Here is a 24,462-nt window from a genome sequence, read left to right on the forward strand (position 1 = left end):
CACTTCAATGAACACAGTCCAAGTTGATGTTATAAAAGAAGAATGAACTATGTATTTTTAATTTGGTAAAGTAAGAGCAGACTTTCATATAAGGTATAATCATGATAATATTAGTAACAACATTAAAACATAAGAGGAAAAGAGATCTAATGAAATTATAGGCAGCCAGAAGCCATATTGCCAACAACTCTCCAAGGAGACCCTTTCTTATGCCTCACCTTCTGTTCCTTCTAAAACCACAGGAATGGTTTAAGGATATAAAAACTCTCTGATTAAAAAAAAAAAAAATGGGCAGGGTGGGGGTTTCAATTTCAAAATAGCAGATTGAGATAATACATTTATCTTCCTTTTTGTCATTGACATTATTGACATAGTATAAAAATGAGGGAGGGAAAGGAGATGAAGAACAAAGCGCAGAACAACAGAGTGCACCACAAATCGCTCCCACAGAGCTAAACACTTCCAGAGCACAGCAGAGACAGAGGCCTTCAATCTATTTACAGCACTAACATAACAGGATGAAAGGGAGCCGGAATAGAAGGATGCACATGTCTCATACATAAATATACACCCAAACCCAGTTCAGCATATGTTGAACAATAATGGACATGTGCATTAAGTAGGACATACTCAGTGATGTAAAGATGGGTCATGGGGAAAAAAAAACAACTATTCTCATAGTTTATTATATTAATAGATGAAAGTAGAAAACAATGAAGTCACATCTAATCATCTCTAGAGATGTTAAAAAGATGCTTTACTTTATAAAAATTCACCACAAATTCTGGCTAAATATTTAGTAAGTACTTCTCTCAATGTGCTATACACCAATAGTAAAAATAATACTTAATGGTCAAATGGGTAAGGGGAAAAAAACCCTAAAACTTCAATAATAAAATAAGATTAACCATAAGCTGGTTGTCCATAAAGCAATTTTAATATCCATTTGGTATCTAATGGACGAAAATAAACTCAATCTAACTAATAACAAAAAATTAAAGATCAATAAAATATTTTTGACCTTTGGACTACCAACGTTTTTCAAAGTTCAATAATATCCATGTCAGCAAGATATGGAGAAACTCAGGTATATTAGTTTCCTATAGCTTCAGTAACCAATCAGTATAAACTTTATATCTTAAAACAATACGAAGTTATTATCTTTGAGTTCTGAAGGTCAAATTTCCTAAAGGAGTCTCAGGGAACAAAATTAAGGTGTTGGCAGGCTGCCTTCCTCTGGAAGCTCTAGGAAAGAATTTGTTACTTTGCCCTTTTCAGATTATAGATGCCACCTGCACTCTGTGACTTATTGGCCCTCCTCCTCTATCTTCGAAGCCAGCAGTGTTGGGCCTTCTCCTTCTTATGCTGCTATCTCTCTGGTTCTCTTCTGCCTCCTTCTTCCTCTTTTAAGAACCTTTGTAATTAACTTGGGCTTTCTGGATAATCTTCCCATTTTAAGGTCATCCGATTGGCAACTTTAATTTCAGTGCAACTTTAATTTCCATTTGCCATGTAACTTAACATATTTGCAGTTCTAGAGACTGAGTGATTCTAAAGGAAGATACATAACACAAAATAGTGTTATTATGAATATTAAGTAGTTTGCAGTTGAAAGTAGATGGTTGTTATTTTTATAAATTAATAAAATTTCATCCATGAGTGAATTTAAGATTATGAGCTTCTACAATTTCAATTCATTTGGTATTGTTTTCTCACCCATAAAAACAGAAACATTTACTCCTTTATTATCCCATCTTGGGGGGGAAGGGGGGGCGCATGATTCTCTTTAACATACCAGGTATTTTTATTTACTGTTGGTGGTGTATACATTGGAACTACCTTTCTGGCAAATTGTTATTAAAATACCCTTGTAGATAACTGTGCATCATGGAACTGTTACATAATAATTAGATTTAAAAGCATTATTTCTACCCCCCAACGCCTGCTTTTTATAGAGCTTTAAAATAAATTTCAAAGGAAGTGCTGAAAATATTTACATTGGCCCTGCTTCCTCAAGTTCAGTGATGACCTACTCTACATACTAGAAGCCTCATGAGCAAGTTACAGGCTATTCAGAGATGGGGATAATTTTCTGACATTTAAACCCAAATCAAATTTATTTTTACTAAGAGATGAGAGAGTTAGAAAGTCATTTTAGTAGAGAGATGAAGCATTCCATAAATGTGAACAGAAATAGTGAGGGTGCCTAAACATTCTAGATCCCTGGGAATCAATCATTTAAAAAAGATGTTCCATTATTTCTTCAAGCACTGTTTCATTGAGTCAATCTCAGAAAATACACATTAAATTATCTAGACAACCTTAGAGATTAAACAGAAAATGTTTTGGAGCTACTAATCATGCAAATGCAAACAGAACTAACATCTGAACCATGCTCAAGGTGCTAAGTGTAGTGTCTACTCTGACATAAATCATCAACTAATTGTTTTTCTAATCACATTATGCCCTTGTATAGCTCACCCCTCCCCGGTCATATAGCTAGAATCTTTCCAGCTAGAAAATCTTATTTTATAAGAATCCATCTTCCAAAGTTCTTCCACTTATATTGTTAAAACCCACACATTTCCTTCCCCTCTTTATTAAAATAAGCCATAACTTTTTTGTTTTATTATAAGGATTATAATAAATATAGTACCATCTATGAATGAATTTAAGATTATGAGCTTTTATAATTTTAATTCATTTGGTGTTGTTTTCTCACCCATAAAAACAGAAACATTTGCTCCTAATGTAAAAGTCAGCCACTGCAGTTCTTCATTATTCCATTCACAAGTAAGCTCCTGGGGAGCGGGAAATGTCACCTTATCTCCCCTACTAGCCATGATGGGCTAAATCAAGGCTCAGTGGTAATATTCTTACCTCTCTTCCTTTTTCCATAAATTAGAAAAAAATACAACAGGGTCTGCCATGCTCAGAATCTCTTTCTGATGAATTTGCAATAATAATTTTCTTAGCCTGTTTCATAATATAGGGAAGAGCAATCATAACAAATTTTACCATTCTCCTAGTCTCTTTTGCAGTCATATAGGACACCAGTTTCAACTAAAAGAGTTTATGTGAGGAAAAACTGGGTTCAGAGAAATACATAGTAGCATCAGAAAAAGATTGCTTTTGGGTAGAAATGGTTGTGCTTTGTAAAATATGAAGAAATTGAATTACATGATAAATATTTGCAGAATCTATATGAAATTTAATGCATAAATTATCTAATGTCAATAGACCTTAATTAAGACCTGTAAAAACAAAAATTTCCATTTCTGATCAATACAAATATGATTCTCACATGGAAACTTTATTAGTTGCTCATATAAATACCTTGATCCCAAAAATGTGTAATAAAATTGCTTCCATTTGGAATAAAACATGATTCTTGAGTCCCAGTGACTTTCCATATACTGGTCTAGGTGCTGGTCTGAGTTTAACCACTATCTGCTGAATATTCTCTGTAGGAGCTGAACTATTCCATGCAATTCTCACAACCTTTCAGCAGTTCTCACAACCTTTCAGTAAAATGATTATCTATATATATATATATATATATATATATATATATATATATATATATATATATATATATATATTATACAAGTGAAATACAACAGGAGAATGGCTATAATTGAAATATATAAAAACTGCCATGAAAACAAAAGAAAAGAAACACTTAAGCTTATCTGAGAGAGGAAAATGAGGCTACACAGAGAGGTTTCATTTTAAGTTGAGGGTTAAAAGATGCCCGAGGGCAGCAAAGCATGCAATTTGAGGAGAGGCCCTCCTGTTGCATGTGCCAAGGCCTACACCATAAAAAAATGCATTATGACTTAGGGAATCAACTGGTATTTCAGAATCTATGGAGTATAAAATGGAGCTATGGGTGGGGATGGGCAAGGAGGGTGATATCAGGAAGAAGCCAGCAGATAGGCATGAGCTAGATGATGAAAGGCTTGGTATGGCATGAATAGAATTTCTAATAGAGGAATTTTGAGGATGAGATATTTTTGTTAAAAATATAACTTCGGGGAAATGGTGTAAGTCTGAAAAAAGAGAAAGAATATTGTACTCAGTTTTTTTTCCAAGATGACGGCTGGGAGGATGGCAGTGAGGGAGAAAGTGTGAATGAGTGAGAAGTGAAAAGGGAGTGTGTGGATGTTTAGTGTGTGTGTGTCTGAGTGAGGGCAGCTAGGTCTTGCAGGACCTTTGGGGGCTTGCGGACCTAGCCATTAGCCCCTGCTACTGCAATAATACCCCACCTAGCCAGGTAGCCCCTGCTACTGCAATAGTCTTTCCCGGAGTGTCAGCTCTGCCACACAGGACACACCATCTTGAAGGGGAGAACAGCAATGACTGAGAGTCCAGTTTCACTTCCATCCAGGTGCCCTCAGACACCTCCTGGGACCCTACAACCACACTGACCAGGAAACTGCTGCCTTTGTGTGAACACATGAATACCCAACCTCTAGATTCCTGACTGAGCTATGTTGTGAGTTCCAGAGCGTTCCCCTCCTGCCAGCCATATGCTTTATCCCCAGACACTGTGACCACACCAGCAGCCACCCAAACAGCCACTTCCCACAACCACATGGGGAACAAGCAGTCACCGCCTGCAACCACTCCAGGAGCAAGCAGCCACCACCCAGCAACTATGTGGGGAGCAAGCAGCCACCACCAGTGACCGTGCAACAAGCAGCCACCACAACCCCCAGGGGAGCAGCTTAAGCCTGTGACCACCCAAGGAGCAGCCACTGTCCGTGACCGCCTGAGAAGCAGCAGCCCGTGAATGTCTGAGGAGCAGCTATTGACCACAAGAGGAGCAGCTGCCACCAATGTCCGAGTAACCCGCCCCCGGACCCTCCACTGCAGCCACAGGCCCTGGGCGAGTTGACCCCTAGATCCTTCAGTGATAGCAAAAAATGGGGAGACAGAAGAACAACCACTAAAGGAAAGAAAAGATGAAAACACTAGAAAAGGAACTAAATGAAACAGAGGCGTGCGATATATCAGACAAAGAATTCAGAATAAGGATCATACAGTTCATAAACTGGATGAAAAGAAAAAATCAACAACCTATTCAAGAATCAGGAGGAAATAAAGAGTGATATAAATGCAATAATAAACACACACACACACACACACACACACACACACACACACACACACACATGGAAGCTTTCAACAGTAGACCAGGAGAAGTGGAGGGCCAAATTAGCGAATTAGAAGACAGGAAAGCAAAACACACCCAATCTGAACTGCAATTAGAGGAAAAAATCAAAAGACAGGAGGAGAGCCTGAGGGAGCTTTGAAACAACATTAAACAAAGCAACATGCTACATGAACCAGTTAATAATGCAAATTAAAAAATTAATAATGCAGATTTTTGTAATCAAAGAAAACATGATAACTTCAAGGGAAACATCTAAAGTGCTTTATTCAAAGTAATGCCCATCGTTAGCTACAGTGGACTGAAAGGAGACATCGTTTGGCTTCTAGTCAATAAAGAAATAGTTTCATGGAAACCAAAAGAGGAAACAACTTCAAAAGTTACATGAAGAGCTGGCCGTAAGGTGTATACACCCACCAGACCTTATTTATCCACTTACTTATTAAAAGTAAGGACCCATTAATTTTCACATTCCAAATATCAGAATGTTCTTTGGTCTCTATGACTTTGTCTTTCTCCGACTCTTGCCCAATAGTTCATTTTGAATTGAAAGAGAAAGTTGGGGCTGGAGAAAAATCATGCCAAAAAGACTGTAGAATTATATTAACTGAAATTTTCTTGGGAAGCTGGATGTAGCATACAACATTGTAAATGGCAGAGCAAACTTTTCAGAAAAATCTTCTCTCTCTTCCAAGTTCTATTAGCTGTGGCAGCTGTCACCTTTATGACTTCTCTATTTCCCCCATAACAATTCCTTCCAACCTTCTGGCTCCTACTGTCCTACTGCATAGGCAAGAATCCCTCTCTAGGTCTCCAGTTTCTTCATTTTTGCATTCATAACTTGTGCCCTATTCATTAAATCAAAGGATATTTCTTGGCTCTCACCCTCTTTAGAATTCCCAGGGAAGAGTGAAAAAAAACATATAAATACTTAATCCTGCCCCCCTCCCAGACACATATTTGTATACAAAGTTATTTTATTATAAAACAGAGAAAAATATACCTCTTTGATTTCATGCTATTCTTCCATTTTAGATCTTATTCAACTTGTCAAATAAATGTACTCAGTTATTGCAATCAAACAAAGATTAAAGAAAGGGTAAGCACCTTAGACATAAATGCATTTTTTCAGCAAAGGAATATTTACATAGTATACTTGCAGCAAAAATAAGAGAAAAATACACCAGGCACATATTTGATTTTAATTGTTCGGTGTTCATAATATGCACCATAGGAATGATGTAGTTTTATAGGAGAAATACAAAATTCTGAACAATTCCCCAAACTTCATCAAGTCAATTATAATACCTGGAGTCATAAGTAGAATTGGGTTTTTTCTTGGGGTTCTTTTATAAATGCTCTATATAAATGTTCTCTAAATTATATAAATGCTTTATATAAATGCTCTAACTTGGGGTTCTTTTATATAAAGTCATCTGAATCAAAATAACAACAAACATTCACTTATTACCAGTGTACCAGTATTAACTTAGAGCAGTGAGTTTCAGAGAAACAACATCTGGGCTAAGTAAAAAGTCAACCTCTCAGAACCAATTCCCCAGTGATTCTATTTTTTTAAAATATTTTTTTATTAAATTATTATCTGTGTACACATTTTAATATTGCCCCCCCTCTCATACATACCCTCCCTCCCAAGAGTTTTGTGTCCATTGGTTGTACTTATATGCATGTATACAAGTCCTTCCGTTGATCTCTTATCTCCCCCAGATCTCCCTACCTTCCGGGCTGTAATTTGACAGTCTGCTTGTTGCTTTACTGTCTTTATATCTGACTTTTGGTTCATCAGTTTATAATGTTCTTTAATATCCTTAAATGAGTGAGGTCATGTGGTGTTTCTCTTTCATTGACTGGCTTATTTCGCTCAGCATGATGTTCTCTAGTCCTATTCAGGTTGCTGCAAATGATGAGAATTCCTTTTTTATGGCAGCATAGTATTCCATTGTGTAGATGTACCATGGTTTTTTGATCCAATCATCTGCTGACCGGCACCTAGGCTGTTTCCAGATTCTAGCTATTGTAGATTGTGCTGCTATGAACATAGGGGTGCATATATCCTTTCTGATTGGTGTTTCTAGTTTCTTGGGATATATTCCTAGGAGTGGGATTACTGGGTAAAATGGGAGTTCCATTTTCAGTTTTTTGAGGAAACTCCACACTGTTCTCCACAGTGGTTGCACCAGTCTGCATTCCCACCAGCAGTGCACAAGGGTTCCTTTTTCTCCACAACCTCGCCAACACTTGTCCTTTGTTGATTTGTTGATGTTGGCCATTCTGACAGGTGTGAGATGGTACCGCATTGTTGTTTTGATTTGCATCTCTGGGATAATTAGTGACTTTGAGCATGTTTTCATGTGCCTCTTAGCCTTCCTTCTGTCTTCTTTTGAAAATATTCTATTTAGGTCCATTGCCCATTTTTTAATTGGATCATTCATCTTCCTTTTATAATTTCCCAGTGATTCTGATGCCACCAGATGAGAGGCAGACCAAAGAATCTGCATTTTTAACCAATGCACAGTTGACTCTAGTAAGGTGACCACTGTCACAAGAGTAATTCCCAGGACCACTGCCAGCTTATCAAACCAGAAACTTCAGGTAACCTTTCCATCAACAGAGAACTCAAATTTTTCTAAGAATTTTGATGTTTCTTAAAATCAGGTAAGGGTAAGAATCATCCCCTAGTATGCATCTCTCCGAGCAAATTATGGCTACAATGCATTCTGGCTCAGACTCTTAACTTCTTTGTGTATCATCAGGATATCATTTTCCTTAGCTAAAATCAAAACAGGCCTGGAATAATTAATTGGGATAATGGTTGAGATTTGGAAGACCCAGGTTCTAGACTGTGCCCAACCACTGACTAATTTGGTGACCTCAGGCTTCAGCTGTAAATATCAGGATGTGGTCATATGCTCCGAAGAGTTCCTTCTGATCTAAAATTCTGATTCTAAGATATTATTAAAGTTGTCTGTCTAAAAATGGTTGTTTTGCTTTTTATTTTTTTATTTTAGGCATTAATTTAAATGAATGTTCTGAGTTACTGGGGGTTGTTGTACCGGCTTCTGAAATTTGTCATTGCCTCCAAACTTTCTTTTTTAACTTGTTTCTAAATTTATCTTTATAAACAATTAGCCTATAGAAAAAGCTCAGATCCTTGGCACTTCATTAAGAGTAATTACAAAGTATTGGCCCATCTGTACTGGAGAGAAGATATTTGAAATGAATGTCTGTCAATACAGTTTACATTTTGCATAGCTTATAACATTCTGACCTGAATATAACCACACTTTGAGTTCAAAACCTGCCACAGACAAAGCGTCCCATGGTAAAATTGCACAACATGTTATGAACCTAAAGCAGTCTTAGTGTAGCGCAAATAATTTAAAATGTAAAAGCTATCAAGACTACATTATAAAATTTCCAAAAGTCTCTTATTATTTAAAGTGAAAAAGGGGGTGACAGTGGAAGAATATCATGTTAGGAAGAATATCCTGAGAATAATTTACATCTAAAAAATTTGTACTTTAGAAAATTAACCTTAATTCGAAACGCTAACAGCAAGATACCCATGAAAATACACACATGGTGTCAAAGCAAGCCAGGGGAAAATTATTTGGGGGAATGAAAAAGAATCCCAAGTAAAATTTAAAGAAAATATCCCTTTATTAACTTTTGGTCGAGAATATGTTTGTATATTTTCAGAAAACAATTCCGAGACCATCTGGAATCCTGTAACAGAGAGGAATAGACAGAAGCGCTCCAGCCATGAAGACAGAAGAGACACAATTCAGAGATGGAAGATGCTGATGACGCCTCAACATACCAGCAGATAGCAGCTGTGTATTGCTGAAGGATGTCCAGGACTAAACCAGAGATGGTCAGACCTGCATCACCACCATTTGTCCACCAACCAGATCTGAAATATCATGGCTGACATATACACATAAGGAACTATAATATTTGACATTGAAATTGGGACTCAAAAGAACTGTTGGCCCAGAAAGGAACTCACTACAGACTGATTCATTTGCCTCTCAGCATAACCATTATTGCTTGTCGCAGTTTAGGTTCTTACAAGGGTATTTCTTGGATCACATGATCCCACACACCTAGAGGAAATAATGAACAACATAAACTGATGAACAAAAACAGACCCGGAGAAAGAGAACCAGCGATCAGACTCTTAAACCTCAGAGGGGAAGTAGGGGAGGGTGGGGGTAAGGGGAAAAGATCAACCAGAGGACTTGTGTGCATGCATATGGGCCTAGCCAGTGGTCATGGACAACAGGGGTGAGGGGGCATCTGTAGGGAGGAGGGTGGGATGGGAATGGGGGATAAGGACAATTATGTGAGACCATAATCAATAAAATAAATTATTAAAAAACAAACAAACAAACAAACAAAAAACTGCCACAAAGAAGCTAGGGGCCTAATGAAATGACTGAATGCATCAGTCTTTAATATTGTACTTTTAAAAATCTTATATAAGAGTTGCAATGACAAGTGGCAACTGCTACACATGATTTCCAGGGCCAACTGTGAAACACACATGCAAAAATGGGGTGAGAGCCAAAGGGGGTGCATTGTGTTGGAGCGATGATCAGGAGCTAATCCTTCCACAGCACCTAGAAACAACCATGCATCTATTGGAAAAGCAAAATTCAAAGGAGTTATATCTTGTTGCCTCAGGTGGCTTTGAAAATTATTGCTCATGTGCAATAGTATATTCCCAGTTTTTAAATCATGTTCCAGCTCTTAAAAAAAAAACAAAACAGCACCTTGGGGATTAGAGTATTTAAATTGGGATAAAACTTAAATGTTTCTATTTTCCACTTGCTTAACCAAATCTTATCATTCCTTCAAGCTACATTCTTCCCACATTATCCATAAAGACTTGAGTGATCTCTTTTGTTCACAATAATCCTCATAAAACTTACTGCCTGTTACAAAATTGTGATCTATAGCATATGCCCACCAGATTATTTGTTTCATTTTCAAGTGTGTTTGTCACTCTAGTACCCATGATTAGCTCCTAATTTTTTTTTTTGCTCGTTAATCCCAATGCATGCAGTTCAACTATTCCCTTCTGGTGAAATTTTCCTGTTATTATGAGTCACCTGCTAAGACATGTCCTTTGGCAAACCCTGAAGACTGCCCACTTGGCTGGACTCCTCCATGCTGCACGGATATGACTTACCATGGTAAGTCTGCCTACTATTGGGAGGCTAGTCGTTGGGGCTTCTAATAACTATATTGAGATTCCCCTTTATTATTCTCCTTAAACAGAGATTCTCTCTTTCCATTGGGCCAGCAGTGGTGCCAGATACACAAAATCATGACAGTAAATAAAAGTGGGATTCAAAGTCTTAGGCACCTAAACACAATAGGCATTTATGATTAATCCAGACAATACTTAAATTATATACTCTTGCTGGGACCTATGACAGAAATTATGATTACCGTGTTTTCAAATAGGAGTGCAAACCTTGAATAAGAGAAATGAAGATGTAAAACATTTGTGAAAGGAGTTTAAAATAATTTGAAGAAGGTTATATAATTATATTCACAAAGCTGAAGAAGATGTTAAAATGGTAGACGGGCATTTAAACAACCCTTTCTTTTTAAGTATACCTGTAAACAAAATCAGTTGGAATCACTCATTCTGAAAATATATGACAATATATTTTGGCTGTTTACTTAAAATAGGTTCATGCTTGGTGTCCTGCCCTATGTTATAAAGTGATTGATTTTGCTTTCTACAGCTAAGACCTCAGAAGCAATATCCTACTAAAATCAGGTCAATAGGGTTTTAAAATACAGTCTATAAAGACTCAAAATGTCTTATTTTAAACTAGTCAACCTACTTCTGAGAACCAGGCACAAAACAGAAAGCAAACACATTTTAGATATTGCACAGTGAAATGTTTGTAGAATGTAATTTTTGTAACTATTTTTTTCAGTGCATTGAGAATTACTTTTCAGGAAATATCACTTTTCTCTAAATGCTTTTCAACTAGAGCAAGAGTACTTTTTAACACTTAACAGATCAATTTATTCATATTTTATTTGTATATTTAGTATCTGTAAAATTGTAATTCAATGGAAATGACCTAATCTAATATTACTGATGGTTCATTCTCCTGCTGTTGGTAAATATATTACATCATGAAAAATCTCATGTTTTTTGGCTTTTCTGAAATAATATTATGTTCATTCCTTTATCCTTTCATTCAACAAATATTTATGGTAAAACTGCAGTGTACTGAACATGAGATAACTGTGGAAATAAAAAAATTGAAAAACACATTTCCTCTCCTAGCAGAACTCACATGTTATAGGAGGTAGGGAGGTAGAAAGGTACAAGGCAGATATGTAGATAAACTATGAGAAAGGAGTGTTAAAAAAATGTATCAACAATGTGAAGATATACCAAAATATGACCCTTGAATCTTTCTTTTTGTCTTTAAAAGCCACTCTTCTATAAGACTTCTCTCATCACCTTGAAATCCATAAAGCTAAGCTATGACATATATAATGTATTTTTATATTATAAATCTGTTTGTATACATATATCTAAGATACACACCCCCCCCCCCCACACACACACACACAAAAAAAAAATTGGTGAGAGAAACCTTCCAGAGGAAAAGTTGAAAAAGAGAAGAAAGATTCAAGAAGAAAAAAAATTATTAGAGGCCGGGGGTGGGGAGTGGGGTGGGAAAGAGTGTGTCCTTCAGCCCAGCCTGCACCTCTCCAATGTGGGACATTCCTCTCACAATCCAGGACTGTTGGCTCCCAACTGCCTCCCTGCCAGCCTGTTGCCCTTCAATTGTTCCCCTGTTGGCCTGGCAACCCTCCAACTGCCCCCCTGTTGGCCGAGCCACCCACCAATTGCCTCCTTGCCAGCCTGGTCACCCATTAACTGTCCAGAAGGAAGTCAGATATCCGGAAGAAGTCCAGTCCAAAAGATGTCTGGTCTAATTAGCATATTATGCTTTTATTAGTATAGATATATATAGACATAGATATAGATATAGACATAGACATAGACATAAATGTATCTTGCAAGTTATTTCTTCTGGATACTTTGTTCAGCAGATGCTATCTTGATGCCTCTCTTACCCCAATATCTAGAGTTCAATTATATAGAGCATTTATGAGAGACAAGGAATAGTTGAAAACTTCATGACAGATATAACTCCATCAGTCTCTATGATCATTACCATTGCCTATTCCTGTCCACTTCCACCCATACACACACACACACACACACACACACACACACACACACACACACTGGAGAATTTTATTGGCTCCTCAAAGCATCCCCACCTGTAGCCATCATTTTGATCCTCACCTCTCCTCCCTCTCTTCCTATCTAGAAAAAGCACAGATTACTCTTTATGTTCGAAAGAGAAACTTCCTGTCTTCTGAACCCTTGATATCAGCAACTAGATTCTGGGTCAGTGGGAAAGATTAATTTAAAATGTAGCAAAGGTGGAAGTGTTTAAGTTCTACATGAATAATTCTTCAAAATATATAATTCCTTCTAAAATGTCTCTGCTTTTCCACTCTTGTTCAGTCTATTAAATTATTAATTCCTCTGTGCAACTACAAACTCCTGAGGACTGTGTCATGGTCTTTGATCTCCTTTCCTCTGTCTCTGTCTCTAGCACCTGAGGTGATAAACACTAGGAATGAATTCCTAAATGTTTTCTGAACTTAATGGGACAAAACTGAGTTCTTACCTTGGTGATTATAATACTAGTCTCAGCTCAAATTTTTTTTCTTGTTCATTATTCTGCCTTTTCAAATTCTAGCTGCCTGTTCTTCTACTCTCATCTCTCCTTTGAAGCTTCCTCCTATTTATCTCTCTCTTTCTCACACACACTTAGGACTTTCTTTTCTTTGCTTACTCTATGACACAACATATTTTTGATTCATATATCTTAAATATGTTCTTTAATCAAGCAGAAGATATGAATGGGTGGGACATAACTACAAATTAAATATTTAATGAACTAAAGTGGTATAATAAAATAAAGTGCCATAATTATAAATATTAAACAGAATCTGAGCTAAAAACTTCCTTAGAAGAAGTGTTCTTTATAATTTGCTTCTTATGTCCTATAATAATGGGTGATTAGTAATGAGTCATGTTATATTTAACTGACATCTGTTTTTGCCTTATTTCAGTAGACTTGACTAGAAAAGAGTTTTCACACTAAATGTAGAAAAGTTCTTTAATACATACTCATAAAAATAATTCTACTTTTGCTACAAATATTCAGAAGCAGCTTGCTGGTTTTGGTAAAATTAAAAATTTATAGCAATAGTACTATATTCTTACGGTTACTTTTAATTTTTTTCACCAAACATCAAAATATCTTTTGGTAGTGTAGGTAAGTTACATTTTCATACCATTGGAAAAGTCTATGGTTAATTGCTTTTAAACCACTTGAATAACTTGAATGAGGACAAACATTTAGTGAAAGTGCTCCCTCCATTTCCACTAATTTTGCTACTTTTCTATTTTTTCCTTTGTCTGCAATATGTAAATATGGAATGGATGAGATCACAGCTGAGTTGGTTAGAGTCTTATTAGGATATTTGTATTGTATATTTTTAAATGTCTAGAGACTATAGAAGCCTTCTGGGGCTCTGTTTCTTTAAACTCACTCTCTTACCATGTGTGTTAGTTCCTGGAACTACAATATGATGCTCCCACATGGGGACAGGGTTTACAGGAGACTCAGTGCTGAAATGAAACTTCTTTATCCTCATCAAGCAGTTATTACTCTGGGCCTACTGCTGCCTGCGTTCTAGGGAGCCTCCCGGGATCGATAGTTATAAGCAATAGCTTCTGCTCTATAGGTCAGGAAATGCTGATTTGCAGTCCAGGTACAAAGTTCCAAGAAGTTAAGAGCAGCAAGTAATCACATGGCTGCAATGAAGGGGAGTTTGAACAGTTTTCTATGGTAGGGTTAAGATGAGCACAGTAGAAGGGAGGAGAGTCATCTGGGGAGGAAAATGCGGCTCAGAGACATCCTGGAATATGTGTGCTGTTGTCAAGGGCCAAGAAACAAGCCCTTTGGTCTGGGATAGAGCTAGGGCATCGGAGACTGGGAGAAAACACAGCCAGGGCCAGACTGTGGAGGGGACTCACAATGAGGAGTCACTGACTAATTTCTTGGATAATGAGGAGTGTCTGACTATTTTTGGCTAAGAAGTGACACATTCAACATGGCATTTCAGATGAGAAGATTATGTATACGGTATATGAGACCTGGGACATTTGGGGGCAGAAGGTTCCTCAGGGAGATTATTTTACTATAGACAGAGGATAGACAGGACTGGAATAGTGGCAGAGGAATGAGAAGGAAGAATTAAGCTATAAGAGACAGAGCAAAAAGATGAATCAATAGGCTTGGCAAGCTGACTCAATGTCAGGGGAAAGAAATAGGAGTTAAAAAAACTTACTTTTGGGGCCTCAATTTTTGCACTTTGTAATAGATGCCTACTAACTTGGCTGTTGAGGTCCAACCTCTCTCTTTTTTGAGGGTCAGGGGTATTGCCTCACTCCCAGACATTTCACAGATGGCACAGTTCAATCCTGTGCCAGGAAGTTGGAATTAGGCACCTAGACAGTGGTCTCCCTATGAGGTGGGGTTGTGTCCATCTGTGAGCTGGGAAGCTAAAGGAGCTGCTTTGTAGGAAGAGGAAAATAAAGCAGAAGTGGATAAAAAAAAGTATGAGAGACAGAGAGGAAAAGGTAGGCCTGGGTTCTCTGTTACACTTTAGTCTTGGCTTTCATGTATCTCCAAAATGCATCCTTCCCCTGATTCTGTAGGACATCATTATGACACAGGAATACATTCCCACTTCGATTAAGCCAAACTATCTTCAGTCAACTGGTGCTCTGGCTACTCTGATCACTTTAACACTTTACTAGTCAGTAAACATTTTCATGCCATTTCCTTCATCTAGGATATTTTCCTCTGCCCAACCCTGCTGATTCTGCCTGTAGAAATCCTAACTATACTTCCATTATTCCACCTCTCTCCTTCAGGTAATTTTTGAGTGAGTAATAATATTTGTAAATTATAATGTTTTCTCACTTTAAGTCCCTGCTTTTAGTGAACTATAGGAAGAATAACTAAAACTATTTAAATAAGATAGAGGTAGTGGATGATAGTAAAAAATCAGGAAATTTTTGCTTTCACAAATACACATTTGAACAAATTCAAAAGACAATGGTCTACTTGTCTACTTATACCTTTCACTCTAAGATGGATTCAAAGAGGTACAAGTGGGCCACTTGGCTAAAGCAGATATTTCACTTAAGGAAGTATATTAGGAGTATTATATGGAAGGAGAAAAAAATTAAACAAGCAATGCATGATAAATCATTGCATAAGTACTATAAATTCAGTTTTATAAACATCCAGAGGAAGTTCTATGGTAAGGAGAGGCAGATATGGAAATCACCAATACTTTCTCACTCAAAACCCAGAGCTTTCTCCACTATGTGGAGAAAGAATAAACACATCAATTTTTAGGTGACACAAAGAATTTAATTTTATATCTTCAAGTAATTTTTAAAGCGATGATATTCTTAAGTTATCATCCATTAAAATAGCCATATACTCCGGGAACCATGTTAAACCTCATGTTTTAGCTACATTACATAAAAAATAGATTGCTTTTCTCCTTTTTCTCTACTGAAACACTACATAATATTTCTTAAAATGGTCTCTTTTTACTTCTAGAAACAAGAAAACCAATCTGCTATCCTGTGAAATCTCACATAAATTCGGAGCACAAAAGACTATACTTTCCCTTCAGCAATTGAGCCTTTGTTCTAATAACATAATGCCTTGGGAGGAAAAAAACACACACAAAATTACCTTATGAAAGCAACACGAAAATGCCTAGCAAATGGAAGGACATTTAATGAGCAAGATAAAATGCCAAGAAATAGCTAATGTCTCCTTTTGTCCCATTCAGAGGACACTCCTAAGATCCTAAAGCATTAACACTGAAAGATTACATGAGCAGCACTGGTTAGCAGGATGCTATTGTACAAACAATCTGTTGCTAAGCAGGGCAGAAATATTGTTTACATAAAAATGGAAGGGCTTCTGGTGAATCCTGAAAGTGATAATTTCCATAACCGAAAGAGCATTTTTATATCATTCCATTTCAACTGCTATAAACCCTGAGTTGCTTTGGCAATTGCTGATTCCCATTTTGCTGGCTCTATATCATCCTCATCTCTGCAGCTTTCCATTTACTGAATGACAGGGGGTCTTTTGTGTTTTGTTTTGTTTTGTTTCCCCGGAAGCCTTGGCAGGAAACACCACCACGCTGTATGGTTTCTAGGGGCCCACTTTGCAATGCTCATCCAATGCATTTTTGGTGCTCCTCTCCTAAAAGCCCAATTGGCTTATCCTGGTAAAATTGCTGAAAATATGGTCAGAGGAGGCCCCATTAATAGCAACTGTGAATGATGGCCTCCTCTAGCTTTATGGAGCCTTTCCCTGCTTAGTGTTTATTTGTTCTACTGAGAACAAAGCAGGGCACAGTTTCACTGAGAAGAGGGAAACACAAAGACACTTACCTGCATGACAATCAGGAGGTCAAAGACCAAGATGAAAGAAGCCAGGAAAGCTCTGGAAACTTCATCACTAGGCAAAAATCCCCGATTCAACTTGTCCCAACTGATCCAGTCCGTTGTAATGACGAGTACAACCACAGAAGTCAGAGTGAACAGAACCGTCCTGCAAGAAACAAGACACTTGTTAAAGAATATCAGACATAATAACACACAGACCGTGGAGAGTGCATGTTATCTGTGCTATCTATATTAAATGTTTACCCCTTGCCAAGTACCTACCGTGAGGCACATTCACCAAAAGAAAGAAGAAAAAATAAGTAGATTAAGTGCTGCCTCTCAAAAGGAATTAGAAAAAGATATGTTAGCATATCCTCAAAGAGTTTCCCTTAAGAACATTAAGATAATGATTACAGAGCAAAAAATTAACAACAAAAATATTACAAATGACCTTGGTTAGTGCAATGTGTGGCAAAAGGACATTGGTGTGTACTTCTCACTGCATATACTTCCTTTACTGAGGGAACATGTCTATGGAAGAACATAGACAGATGGTAAATGGGTGAGGAAGTCCTTGGATCTATTAGCTTTTAACAAAGAGAGAGAGAGTTAGACCTCCCATCATTCTCCTAATAGCTTGATGAGCTCTATAGAGAAACCACCTCTACATGCCAACCTCTCCTCATAGGTCTCATGACATATAATTATATGCAGATAAAAGTCAATGAACATTTTTTAAAATTGTAATAATTATCAATTAAGCTTTTTATTAAAAAACTAGTGCATGTATGCACTGAGAGGGTCCCTTAGCCTGGCCAAAACCGGCTCTCTGACATCCCCTGAGGTAGCCCAGACTGTGAGAGGGCTCAGGCCAGGCTGAGGGACCCCACCAATGCATGATCTGGCCTAGGATGGTACCGCAGGAGGGCTCCAAGAAAAATATAAATATGGAATTATACCTTAGATGAATACTTATCCATTTTGGGAATTAACAAAATTGTTTTTGCCCTCTAATTTTTTATAATAATTGACATTCCAAAACAATGATGTAAATTACCCTAGATTTCTCTTTTGAATTAAACAAAATACAAAATACAAATTTCTAAAACAAAATTTTGGATTTTCTCTTCACAACATCTGATTTGGAACAAATTATTAGCATAAATTTAGAATTTTGATATAGCAGATATAACAAATTCCTTCTTAGATTCCCCCAGAGATAGAAAATATATATTGTTTTATTTTTGAAAAATAAAAATTTATAATAAAAATTCATTTACATTATGAAAATTACAAAATCAAAATAAATTGACCCATGATCTCCAAAATGTAAAATATAGATAATCTCTTCTACCATTTAGAATATCTTTGATTATTTCCATTCCAGAAATTTAAATAAATTAAATAATTGTAAAAATTATTTTTACAATTCAATAGAAAAACATTGCAAATATTATGTAGTGAAATATAAGAAAAATGTGATTTTTAAATAAATTTTTCTCCAGGTTAAGTCAATTTGTGTTTTGGGTTTCCTTTTTTGAGTTTGAGAAACTTCAAGCAAATTACCACAATTTCTCTTGCCAACAAGGACTATAACAACCTCCATGAAGGAAAGATAAATATTGACTATTCTTCAATGCTCCTTTGGGTAATAGAGTATTTCCTCATCATGCTTAGCTTTTCAAATGATGTTCCACAGGATGCTGTGAATAGGTATAGCTCCTTAGGATGCACTGCATGGCTGAGAGGTTGGTAAAGAGCTAGGATTTCAGTTCCATCAAGATCATCCTTCCTGGCCTTCCCAGCCTCCTTCATGAGGCCGCCCACCTCCCTGATACTCAGCACCACGGTGTGAAGCCAGAAGTCAGGAGTGCTCCAGCACCTTACTCCAGCAGTGCCTTTCTCTCTGTCTACAGTATTTTTAACATCTTCCCCTGCACTTTCCCTCAGAGATACATGGAAGCTCCTTTTGTGAGGATAGTTGACTATATAGAAATTTCATACTCTAATGTTACTTCATTGGTCTAAATATGTAAATTGATGCTGTAAAATTAAATATGCAGAGCAACGTTTTTAGATGTCAAAATCTGTGAGTTTGGAATAAAGTATTTGCTGAGCAATCAGAAACTTCATCTGTTATAAGATTAAAAAAAATTCTTGTTCACGTTGATAATCTCATTGTGAATGAAATCACTAAAATTAATCATTAATACTATTTTTGGTAAGTGGAGTTTCTCAAAATGCCTGTTGTGTAAGAGCTTCCTAAAACCAAATCTATATCAATTCACCTCTTAGATGTTTGCTTTATTTGATATATTTCAATTACTCTAATATGTAATACTCTAAGAGCTTTTCATGGATGTTTTCCTGGCTTTATTAAGTACCTCTGTTTTGACAAAGAGTATTGCCATAGATCTCAAGAAAAAGTTACCGATAATATTTTATTACTCCAAAGGGAAATTAAAGGAAGTATTTTGTCTGACATTTAATATTTAATACTACAAAGAGAATAAAAATGACAATTATTAAATATGCATACATATAGCTCAGAGAAAGAGCCCTAAAAATAAAGACTACAGAGAATAGAAAAAAAGAAAATGAATAGGGAAACCAAAATACATTTATTGGTTATTAGAGCTCCAAAATTATATTCAGTGCTTCGGTTAGATTTGGCTGAAGAAATAAATGTGTTGCATGTGGTTTGATTTCTGAGCCACTGCTTATAATTGTTATATTTTTAAAATGCTATGATAATTCAGTCAAAACACCAGTTTAAAAGACCCAGTTAGGATTTACAAAAAAAATAAAAATAAAAGCTTTTATGTGAAAAAAAGGACAGTAATAATAGCATATTACCATTACAGCAATATGCCACTTACAATGTGCACAACATTGGTATAAGTTCTTTACACAAATCAACCCACACAATCCTTACCACGACCCTGTTATCACCACCCTCGATTTACAATTGCTCAAACTGAGTTGCAGAAAATTCAAATAACCCAAATCGGGTTACACACTTTGTAAGTTATGTGAAATATCAGATATAAGTGACATAAGATGATTCAAACCCAGGCTCACTCATGACGGTCTGTCATCACCATTGTACACATGGACTGTCATAGGGAACACCTGCTAGGACCCTCCTGTTCCAATATTTGTAGCAAGGAGTTCATTTATTTTCCTTGGAAAAGTATGATCCAGAATACTTAACATGGAAAACTAAAACTGACAGACACTGACACCCACTGCCAGGGAAGCACTAAAAGGAATATTTCCATGGCAGCAGAAATGGAACCTGGGAAAGGCTGGCCATCCATGCAACATCCTTCGGTTTTACTGAAGCAATATGGTTGAAAAGATGCTTCCTCTGGACCATGCTTCTCGGGGAGTCCCAGCTTCTCTCTTTAAGAAGCATCCAATTAAGCAATTATCTGGATTATTTCCCTTCAGGCTGCAGCCAGCACCAGCAGGACATCCTGGCTCATCAATATCACTCACTGTCTGGTTGGTGGCCACCGAATAAAAAGAACTCATAAATAATCATCAGCGTGAGTGGTGAATCTCACTTTCACGTTTTGAAAATTCCAATGTGTTTGCTTTTCCTCAATTGTTGCTGATTCCTCTTAGAGTAATAAGAATTAGAGTTTGAGACAGGAAGAGCTAACAGAGCTTTCCTGACCCAATGGCTTCTGACCTCTGGGAGGGCCCTGGGTGCCACAGAGCGGCTGCTAAGCAAGTGTGAATGCACATGTGCTCTAGGAGTTTCTGGGCAAGGGAACAAACAAAATGCTTCCAGAAGGGTTAGGGGACTTTCTTGTGTCACGCAGGCAGCCAGTGACTGAACTTCAGTGAGAACTTAGATCTACGGACTCTGAGGGCACTTGTCTTGTGGTAAACCACTTTCTTTCTTCAGCTGGAAATCTGCAGATATTCTCAAACATTTAATATCATCTTGATCTCATTTGGAAACATAGGCATTTGATAGCTTCTTCAAATATTTATTTTATATGGTAATCAGAGACAGAGTTGTCCATGTAAGCAAATGTAGATAATCCCCCCAAACATGGCTTATTTCTTAGTCTGAGTTATTCTAACCGAACTTCTGGATTTTAAAAAATACATAAATTCATGCTAAGTAACTAAATTAGTTACAATTGTTTTCCTTCTTCCATTCGTAACCACTTTAAAATAGACTTACTGCATAGTCAAATTGCCTGAAAGCAGACATTAAATCAAGGGAGAGAAGAATTGGCTTTAGATTTTAAGCGCTAACTCACATGGCTAACTGTCACACACTTTCAGTTTGATTAAACAGGAATGTGCAGACTCTCTTAACTAATATATCAATATTATGAGCTGAGTCAAACAAAATTGCCAAAATTTGACCACCTTTTACCCTAATAAAAGTAGCAATTTTAAGTGATTCGATATAATATCCCTTTATGTGTTATAATGCATTAGCTATTATTCATGCTTTAAATTATGTATAATATTCTTTTCCAGTGATGACTCTCATATACCTTTCTGATCATGCTACACAGTTATTGTAACATCTAAAGGGGGAAAATCACTTCGATTTCTTTTTTAAATACTTATGTTAAAATGTTGGAACAATCAAAACCATGTGTTATCATTTCTCATAGTAAAATCAAAATCTGCAAATATTATTAAAAATGGAAGGTTTTAGGTTACCACTATCATAAAAAGAATACATCGATCAAGATGGCGACTTAATTTTATAATTAACATATAGTCTCATATTTCAAGGGCTAAAGATAATAAATGAATGTGTTATGGCAATAACATTTAAAATGATTTAATACCATAATCTCTACCTCTGTTTTTTAGAGGGGAAAATATAACAGGCATAAGAAGAAGAATGTTTTCTTTCATTTTCATTGCAAACATCCAGTTCCCCTTTGGACTCTAAGTACTAGCACACAGAAGTCACAGATGGCCGTGGGAGAGTGCCAACCCTTTTCATTTTGCTTGTTTTAATTATACTGCTGCCATTGCAACTCTGCAAGAGAAACAATCACCACCCCAGTCCTGAGTTTATTCAGCAGCATGACCTAGCTGAGGAAGTCAAGGTTGCCCCCCAGATAGTCGGTAAGGAAGTGGCTTAGTGTCCTTCCGGTATTCTACTCTTGAGATGGGAAAGCACTAAGGAAAGACAAAAGCAATTTTTGCTAAGTGCCCTAGTGAACTAGCACTGATTCTCCGGATGGGTTTTAAGTAAATGTCACTGCCAGTTCTTGGCCAACCCGAACACATTTGTTAAGATGGGGTCCCTGAGAAAGGAGATGCAGTTAATAACTAATCTTTTTTGTGGCTCCATTGGGATGTGGAGTCTGTAAAAGAAATGATTAGACTCTAATGTTGTCCATTACAGGGTGCATTTATGGGTTATTTATCTTTATATCTCTCTATTACCCTACGAAGAGAAGTGCCCTGAACACAGCAGGAGCTCAGAAAGCACGGAAGAAATGGAAATGTAGAAACAACTTGGTAACTCTGGTTCCTGAAAGGCGGTGAAAGAAGAGACTGAAAAGAAACCTCTGGGTCAGGGCATCTGGCCTTGAAGTTTGTAATTTATGTCAACAGCGTCCTGACATTCTAATCTACATATGCCCTTTGGAGTTCTCCAGTGCCCAACCATTGCATCCTTGTGTGGGATCCTGGGCAGCAACAATTTTTCTGATAGAGGCGGCAAATGAAATAACCATATATTTTTTAGGTGCTTGAATTCTTCTGGCTGAGGAATGTTAGTTTACCCAGAGGTACTGAAAAATAGCTAAGTGGTATAGAACAGTTTGTTTTGGTCAGAAGAAAACATTTTTTTTCCTTTTTGCTTTATAGTTTTAGGCATAAAGTAAAACATGGTTTAGGAAAAATACTATTTAGTAGATTGCAAGATAGAGGCTGTGTCATTTATTACTGATTACTAATGACGGGCACATCTTTGTTACTTAAAAAGCAATGGGATGAATAAGTGAATTAATTCAACCTGGAGTAGATAATACTTGTCCCTTACTCTTGACCAAGCACAGATACTACTGAAATTGATGATACTTCCTTCCAGTGTTTCCAGAGATTCCAAGAAAGAGGCCTGGGCAGTGCAAAATTAGATCAGGTGGACCTAATGGGCATATTAATCCTGTGTGTCTCAGCAAACGCCCCAGGCCAATTTTTCTTCCTGGTGAAAATTGCCTTGTATATACTAAGCCATTCAACAATTCAGTAGAATAAAACATATAAAACATACTCTACTCATTGTTACCTTGGGTATAAAATATTAGCACAAATTCAGTATTGAAAGTGGTAATAAAGATAATGCCCATTAACTACAAATAATATCAGGACGCAGTATAACCATTATTTTTTTAAGGAAAAAGGAATGACAGCTGTGATACTCCAAACATACTTCTGACTTTTAAAATTGCAAAGTAGGAATTTTAAACTAAATGTCCCAAGCTTCGTCTTTTTCCGGTTGTTAAATTTGCTTTTAAAAGAAATAAGAAAAACCAGGATCTCCTTAAGGAGGAGTGAGCAGGACAAAAGTATGTCTTATTTGATTTTTAAGAAATAGGATGAATTTACATGCGGGCTAAAAATAAATGTTCAAGTAAAACTTTGTGACTTTGTTGAAGCCAATATGTTTAGATAAGTGAAAAAACAAGGCCATGAGTATATTTTCATTATCATCTCAAACATCTCTTGAGAAGGATATATCAATAGGAGCCTGTCCATTGGGAAGAATACTTTCAGAACTCTCCACAAACACCCCTGGGGGAAAAATATTTTCAATGACATTGGGCTCATGATATAATGTTGAGGAAAGTAGACAATATGAACACAAAATACTTTTATGAAAATAGACAAGAAGGACAAAAAATTTTCTAAAGTTGTAAAAAATACTTATGGAAATAATGTTATGTCACAATGGAAAATCAAACATTAGTGTTTAGATTGATAGAAGATACACTTCATTCTTTAATTCTAAGGGAAAATATTTTTAAAGCACCTAAAGCTTTATTACTGCAGATATATATTTAGTTTCTGTTGGGTACTCATGAAGATTTTTTTAAATTTAAGTATTCAGAACAAACTGTTGAAAAAAACAATACTCATTCAAAAATAGGAGATGAGCATGATGCACTAGTGATCAGAGGACCAACTCATAACTTTGCATTGATTAAGAATTGCTTATTGGCATTTTTAAAATATATTTTTATTTACTCAGAGAGGCCGGGAGATGGAGAGAGAGATAGAAGCAATAATGATGAGAGAGAATCATTGATCGGCTGCCTCCTGCACACCCCTCACTGGGGATTTAGCCCACAACCTGGGCATGTATCCTGACCAGGAATTGAGCTATGACCTCCTGGTTCATAGGTAGACTCTCAACCACTGAGCCATTTGGGCTGGGCTTCTTATTGGCATTTTAAAGGCAGAGCATCAGCCTTGTCTGGTCAACCTAGTGGAGAATTTTGAAGCTGTATAAAATGTGTAATTTCCTCAAGAATTTAGAAAGCTCCTGGATAGAAAATGCTGTAATGTATAAGTTTTGGAAATAGTATTGCTTTTTGAGAAAGTTACATTGTAATGCAGGCAAGGGCACAGAGAATTCAAGAAACATTTGTTTGCATCT

At 36.7% G+C, this 24,462-nt stretch overlaps 1 protein-coding gene across 1 annotated transcript in view; it reads right to left on the minus strand.

Moving 5' to 3' along the window:
• The window catches only part of TMEM117 (transmembrane protein 117), a 426,011-nt gene that overhangs the window by 64,016 nt on the left and 337,533 nt on the right, over positions 1-24,462 (minus strand). The window contains exon 6 of the mRNA XM_084876659.1: positions 16,815-16,974. Within this exon, the coding sequence (XP_084732785.1) occupies positions 16,815-16,974 (160 nt within the window). The remainder of the gene's footprint in view (positions 1-16,814; positions 16,975-24,462) is intronic.

This window comes from Pipistrellus hanaki (genome assembly GCF_964339955.1).
Source record: "Pipistrellus hanaki genome assembly, chromosome: 3".
NCBI lineage: Eukaryota > Metazoa > Chordata > Mammalia > Chiroptera > Vespertilionidae > Pipistrellus > Pipistrellus hanaki.